At 49.3% G+C, this 7,500-nt stretch overlaps 1 protein-coding gene across 1 annotated transcript in view; it reads right to left on the reverse strand.

Moving 5' to 3' along the window:
- Nucleotides 1-2,877: 2,877 nt before the first annotated feature.
- The window catches only part of hyal4 (hyaluronidase 4), a 6,949-nt gene continuing 2,326 nt past the window's right edge, over nt 2,878-7,500 (reverse strand). Inside the window, exons 2-4 of the mRNA XM_030365280.1 lie at nt 5,539-6,512; nt 5,045-5,134; nt 2,878-4,699 (exon numbers count right to left, since the gene is read on the reverse strand). Coding sequence (XP_030221140.1) covers nt 4,202-4,699; nt 5,045-5,134; nt 5,539-6,480 — 1,530 coding nt within the window. The 5' untranslated portion in view covers nt 6,481-6,512 and the 3' untranslated portion in view covers nt 2,878-4,201. The remainder of the gene's footprint in view (nt 4,700-5,044; nt 5,135-5,538; nt 6,513-7,500) is intronic.

Genomic DNA, 7,500 nt, shown 5'->3' on the forward strand with positions numbered 1-7,500 from the left:
ACCAGGTCTAAGAGGGTTGGAGACCAGCTCTAGATGGTAGCTGGACCAGGTCTAAGAGCTGTCTGGACCAAGTCTTAGAGGTGTCTGGACCAGGTCTAAGAGCTGTCTGGACCAAGTATTAGAGGTGTCTGGACCAGATCTTAGAGGGGTCTGGACCAGGTCTTAGAGGGGTCTGGACCAGGTCTAAGAGCTGTCTGGACCAAGTCGTAGAGGGGTCTGGACCAGGTCTAAGAGCTGTCTGGACCAAGTCTTAGAGGGGTCTGGACCAGGTCTAAGAGGTGTCTGGACCAGGTCTTAGAGGTGTCTGGACCAGGTCTTAGAGGGGTCTGGACCAGGTCTTAGAGGGTCTTGACCAGGTCTAACAGGTGTCTGGACCAGGTCTAAGAGGGGTCTGGACCAGGTCTTACAGGGGTCTGGACCAGGTCTTAAATGTTAAAAGTCTAAAAGTTCAAAGGTGGAAGTACCCGACCGAGGATGTGCTAGTGCTTGTGTATCCAGCCCAACATGCCAGGAATGTGTGCTTTATGTTTGTAATCTGATATCCTGTTGGGAAATAAAGTGGTTGCCATAGTAACTCCTGACTTCAAGTCTGTCTATTGCAGGACGTATGCAGAAGTCTGATGGTGTTAGTGAGGGGTGGTGTGGACCAGGGTGAGCAGGTCCCAGCAGGTGACCCGCCCTCTCACGCTGGAGACACACTCACCAAAGGCCATCCATTAACATTTTTTCATTTTATCGAGGAGTAACTCCTCAGGAGTATCCTCAGGAGTAACTCGGGAGTAACGATGGGTCACCATCGTCATTCCTTTCGATAGCTTATACAGACAAGGGACGCCACACCTCTCTGCCCAGAGCAGTCAGGGTAGGGCGTCTCGCTCAGGGACACCTCGACACTCAGCTAGGAGGAGCCGGGGATCGAACCAGCAACCTTCCGGTCACCAGCCAACCCGCTCTACCTCCTGAGCTACTGCCGCTGATTAACAGCAAACAGGCCTGTTTAATAACTTGATGTTTTGCTATGATATGCACGATTACTCTACACGTCAGTCTTCTGAGAGGAGATTGCTACTGCCTGTTTATAAAACAGGGGCTGGACAGAGAACACTGCACTACAGAGCAATGGTAGCTTGGAATCCTTTACCACGTCTTTTGGTAAATTAAACAAGTAAGATGGCCTTTAAAATCAAATTGAAATCATATTTGTTGACATAAGGTGTTACATGATTTTTTTTCTTTCTCTGAATAATATTAACCAATTTAAATGATTTTTATTTCCTCTTTTTGTTGAATGTTTTGTTTGTGTTGTATACTGTTGTGAAAGCATTATTGTATGTAAAAAAGGACATGCAATTTGGAATTTTTGACCTCAGGAAGAACAGCACTCGTCTGTGTATGAGAGTGCTGATTGTGGATCAAATAAACAATTCAATTCAATCCTTCTCTTCACCTGACACCTGCCCCTGCTACTGAAGTATGGCAGCGGTGATTTAATGCAAGCAACCGTTTTAATGTTGTGTGCGTTGAATACATTAATGTGTTAATGCTTGTAATGTAATGTGTGCTTAAGGGTCTTCATTTGTATTTGGTGTGTTTATTTATTTATTACACATACGGTGAATTCCAATTAAATATGAAATCATTACCATTATATATATATATAGTGAAGAATATATATATTGAAGATATTACGTTACATCATATTTAAGCAGGGTCGTTTGTGGGTTTATTCTAGGAACACTGCCCAAAAATGTATAGATTATAATATAAGATAATTCATTTCATGAATGTTATTTTTGCGATTGTTAATGTGATTGATGAAGTGTAATGGCAATAGAGGGCGCTTTGTGATTGGCTGAATCAAGTGTATGTCACGGCAGTGTAAGGTGTCTCTGATTGTGTCTGTATCTCTGATTGGCTGAACTGAAGAGGTAGACCGTTTCTTCCAGCGTGAGGCAGCAAGTGTGGAAAACATTATAAAAAAAGGGAGCGATTTAATGACGTGCAGAATAACGACTACTGGTAATTTAATCAATTCAACAGCTTTTGTTAATATGTATCCGTTTATTTGCCCAATTCATTTTTTCCAGAAAGGGTTAGAAACTCCGGTGAGTTTCCAAATTTCTGCTGCAGTCTTTTGAGCGTCCCTCTGATTGGCTGTAGTCTTTTGAGTGTCCCTCTGATTCGCTGTAGTCTTTTGAGCGTCCCTCTGATTGGCTGCAGTCTTTTGAGCGCTGTTTGTTCGAGGTCATTTTCCGAATTCAATGGCTGCCCAGCAGAGGCCTGACGGGCCTGACTGATACTCATTGCCGAAATGCAAACGGGAATTTCATTTAACGATGCCAATGTAATGTAAAATGAAGAAAGTAGTAAACTTTTTTAGTATAGTTGTGGGCTCAGATGTATACGGTGTTATACGACTACACATTGGCATAAAAGCTATATTGTTAGCAAAAGTATTCAATGTAATGTTCAACACGTTAGGCTACTTGTTGATAGCTTGCTTTTAATTAATTATTTATTATATAACTTTATATAACATTGTATTATGCTGTTCCTGTTTTAAGTCATGTAGATATTTGCTGTTTTGTATGACAAATACAAAAAGGATTATTTACTCGTAATGTATGGTAATCTTCGTTTAGGACTGGAGTTCTGGAACGGGTTGACGTCAGCCCTGCAGATATGAACTCTTTACTCCTTCACTGCTACTAAAGAAATCAATCCTTAAAGACACTTTTATTTCACAGGGCCTTTCATGCTTGGCTTGATTTGTTTATGACACGATGTGATTTAGGACGCATGTTTTAAAGGTGAAGAGGCTGTGTCAAACTGATTAATTTGATGTGAGGTCTTCAAAGCAGAATCAAAACAAGAGACTTAAAATATAAAACTTCTTTATTTGTAGTGCATCGACATTCACGTTTCCACCCGTTGCCTTGTCTCCATGCTGCTTCTGTTTGAGAAGCCGGACTGGACTCCTAACTGGTCTAAAGTCTACCACCTCGCTGGTCTAAAGCTGCTCTCCAAACTACTGCACTGCATAGCGTAGGTAATAATAGGTAGCTCATTATAGGAAGGTTGCTATGAGTATGTTGTTGAAGCTGGTAAGATTGAGAGTTATAAAGAGAGCCCAGGAAAGAGCAGAAGACAGAAAAATTCGTTCGCACTCCCTCCCTCTCTCGGGGGGCGTTGCACAACACACAGTCACTCCAGTTCTCAGGTGAGGTAGGACTTTGGGTGAGTATTGACACTGTAAGGCGACGCGGTCACACGTACGTCCGCCACTCCTCCAGTACTATGAAGGAAGATGACACCGGGATAAAGCCATGACATATATAAAACAATGTCTGTTATTAAACATTTGGTGCTACTATAATCAACTAAATATCATGAACTTATACATTCGGTAAACAAACGACATAATTTGGTGGCATTGAAAGATTTCTGCTTTCAATCTGTGTTGAATAGTTTTGCTGATGTCTTAGATGTTCGGATTGTCTCATAAAAGCAGCAGTATATAAAACAAGTGCTGTAGACCACCCTGGTACCTCAGATATGAACCATCTGTCCATGTTGAGCCTCTCAAGTCTCTCAGTCTCTGGTTCGTCCCTGGTTAGTCTCTCAGTCTCTGGTTGGTCTCTCAGTCGCTTGTTAGTCTCTCAGTCTCTGGTTAGTCTCAGTTTAGTCTCTCAGTCTCTGGTTAGTCTCTAGTTAGTCTCTCAGTCTCTGGTTAGTCTCTCCGTCTCTGTTTAGTCTCTCAGTCTCCAGTTAGTTTCTGTTTAGTCTCTCAGTCTCTGGTTAGTCCCTGAGTCTATGGTTAATCTCTCAGTGTCTGATTAGTCGCTCAGTCTCTGGTTAGTCTCTAGTTAGTCTCTCAGTCTCTGGTTAGTCTCTCAGTCTCTGGTTAGTCTCTGTTTAGTCTCTCAGTCTCTGGTTAGTCTCTCAGTCTCTGATTAGTCTCTCAGTCTCTGGTTAGTCTCTAGTTAGTCTCTCAGTCTCTGGTTAGTCTCTCAGTCTCTGGTTAGTCCCTCAGTCTCTGGTTAGTCTCTCAGTCTCTGGTTAGTCTCTCAGTCTCTGGTTAGTCCCTCAGTCTCTGGTTGGTCCCTCAGTCTCTGGAGTCTGTTGCTAAAGGTTTCTCCACGGTGGCTCCTCTACAGTGATTGTTCCAGGTCTCTGTCTTGTCATGCAAGGTGGTCACGCCTCACAGCGCTATCCAGACTAACGCCAGGTGAACCAGGAGGAGCCATAGAGTCAAGCCAAGATGGCTGCCTGTGGGAGGGGCCAGGCTTTCCTCCTCGCACTGCTCCGCCTCCCATTCCAACCTCCGCCTCTCCTCCTCTGTGACCTCCTGCTCCCCCTTCCTCTCCTCCTTCTCCTCCCCCTCATCCAGGAGGTTCAGGCTGTCACAGCGGGCCCCGGCGTTGCCCTGGTAGCAGTGGCAGCGGAAGCGCTTGGCGAGCAGCGCCTGGTCATGTGACGACGGCGAGCCCGCGGCGACGAAGCCCCCGCCGGCTGCGGGGTGGAGGGCGTAGCTGAGAGGGCTTAGATGGAGGTAGTGGCGGGCCAGGGGGTCGCGGCGCACACAGCGCCCGTTGCTCTGACACAGGAAGTCACTGCAGACCTGGGCGGCGTGCGTCACGTTGGCGATGTAGCGCCCCAGACGCGTGCTCACGAAGGAGGTCACCTTGGAGCAGTTGAACTGAGGAACAGAACCAGACTCAATACAACGGCAACATAACCCTCAACTCAAACCCAACTCAACCCCAACACGACTCTAACACAATCCCAACACAATCCTTATACAACCCTAACACAACTCTAACTCAACCCCAACACAACCCCAACACAACACCAACACAACCCCAACACAACTCTAACTGAACCCCAACACAACCCTTACTCAACCTTTACTCTAACCCCTAACTAAACAATAACACAACTCTGACTTAACCCCAGCTCTGTATTTCTGGACTGGAGTTAGTGCAGAGTGCTGTCACTTAGCAGTATCTCAGCCAATCAGAGAGCGGCGTTGTGGTGTGCGTACCTTGGAGGAGGTGAGGTTCAGGTCGCCCCAGATGACAAAGCCTGCGGCCCCCAGGGCGGCGCTCTCCCCCACGGTGTGGATCAGGTCTCTCTGCGGAGGAAACCACACTGTGAGCAGGCTGTACCTCGTGTGTCCACAAGGGGGCGTCATGGACTAGATATACAGTACATCTGGCGAAATACTCGCTGGATGATTCCTTTGCTTATAGTGACAGAGTACACTATCTGAATTAAGAGCTTGTAGCCTTGTTGAGTCAAGTCTAAACTAAACACTAAAACCACAAAACCAATTTTGAAGTGTATTACTGGGCCTGTCCTCTAGAGCGTGCTGCAAGCTGTGCAGCTGGATGTAAGAGTAACGTTCTGTACTGCATAGTTCACCGCTGGGTGCACAGAACCTGACAGCTACTGAAGGTCTTCTACTGGGATGGATCAGTGTTTGGATACATCTTAATAACTTGGTGGTCATGGGCCGTTGGTTATGACATCACTCACGTTGGTGAGGAAGGCGAGGGCGTCGTCGCGGTAACCCAGTCTCAGGTACACGTAGGTGGGCAGCTCGTAGTCCCGGGAGGTGAGGCCGGCCACGCGCAGCGCCTCGCGGATGCGATTGTTGGAGAAGTGGAGGTTGCTCATGCTGTTGCTCTGGCTCTTCCTGATGGCCACGGAGGGGAAGAGCGCCGCGCTGCTGTTCCACAGCCACTGCAGCTCGTCGTTGCGCTGCCTCTCGGGCAGCGGGCAGCGGCCCGCGTAGTCGTCCTGCAGCACGTTGTAGTTGTGGCAGTCGGGGTAGAGGTAGAAGCCCCACAGGGCCTGGGGCCGCAGGCTCAGCCCCAGCTGGACCGTCGTCTGCATGAACGCCCGCGCCCGTTTCTCAAAGCGTTTCCGCGCCAGCTCCTCCACCTGCTCCGCCGTGGCGTTGGCGTACTCCTCGGCCACCAGCTCCCGCGACCGCCTGCGGTACACGTCCTTGCGGTGCCAGTTGCGGCTCCACTGGGGCCGCCAGTACTCCCAGTCGATGACGGCCAGGCCCCGGAAGTCCTCGGCGGGCAGGAAGTGCAGGATGTCCCGCCGGGCCTGCAGGAGGTGCAGGTCCAGGCTGCAGTTCTGCGGAAGGCCCCCCTGCACGGCCGCGCCCTGCTCGGTGTAGTAGGGGTAGCGGCCCAGGCGGTTGGCGTAGAAGATGGTGACACTCTGGCCGGTGTGGGAGCGCCGGGGGCTGCCCTGGATGTGGAAGAGGTGCTCGATGTCGGGGCTGATGTTGTACTTGCCGGCGCACACGTCCAGGGGGGCGTTCCACGCGGAGATGAAGGGCTTGCGGCCGAGCAGCGGCAGTTTGGCAGGCTTCTCGGCGGAGGAGACGTGGAGGAGGAGGAGGAGCCAGGAGCAGCCCAGGGCCCACACCACAGGGGCCCAATCGGGCCCCGCTACAGCCATCGGGAGACCAGGGTCAGGATCTGGCCTTCATCCTGGGGGGGTGAGAGAAGAGGGAGATTGAGAGAGGCCGGGAGGCAGAGGAGAGGCAGGCTGAAGGCGATTCAGATTCAGAAAGGGAGAGAGAGAGAAAAATTTAACAATGGATGGCAGTCATTGCCTATGGCCCTCGTCAGAGCCCACTGAGGTCACCCAGGATCTCCCACATACATCGGCTGTTCATCGTATTCCACTCAGAGGATGAAACACCCTCCTCGAGCGTGGAGGAGGCTGTGGACCCTACAGGTCCACTCAGCGTTAAGAACTCGTTCGGTGGAATATTGTGGAATGCTCCAAAACCAGAGAATCGTTCCAGTCCTCTCGTTAAATGGGAGGTAGTGGCTGGTTTTATGACTATATGACTGGAGGGAGAGACCCCTGAAGTTTCCCTAGGGTCGGGAACTAGGAAAGACCAACAATGGCTTTCATCTGTTGCCATTTTCCATTGATACTTCAACACTCGCGGTTATTTGCTGCCTAAAGCCTACACGATTCACTGGATGTATTTAGAATAGCAATAGTTACTATTTAGGAAGGAGGAACGAAGGGTATTTGTCATTAATCGGTCTTTGGTTCTGGCGGTGCAAGAGTCTGTGTTCTGAATATCTTCCTGATGTGTTGGAGACCTCCAGGGCCCGCTGGAGAAAGGTTGCCCACATCCTGATGGATAATAGTTTACTGCAGAGACCTGGACGCCATGCAAACCAGTCAGCATATTTACCCTGGCAGCTAATGCGTTCTGCAGACCAGCTCGTTACGCTCTGAACCCTCCACGCTCTTATGACGTTTCCATGGCTCCACTGCGGTGGTTCTGAGGTTCACGCTGTGCTTGTCTCCTCTCTGAGATACACGGCCGTGTGGCTGAAGGGTCACCACATCTTCACGACGGGTGGAAAGCTCTGCTCCTCTTTATGCTCTGTGAAGACCACACTGGTGCTTGTTTATGCTACAACACGTCTTGCAGCACCCATCGCCGTGCCCACG

Source organism: Gadus morhua, chromosome 9 (genome assembly GCF_902167405.1).
Source record: "Gadus morhua chromosome 9, gadMor3.0, whole genome shotgun sequence".
NCBI lineage: Eukaryota > Metazoa > Chordata > Actinopteri > Gadiformes > Gadidae > Gadus > Gadus morhua.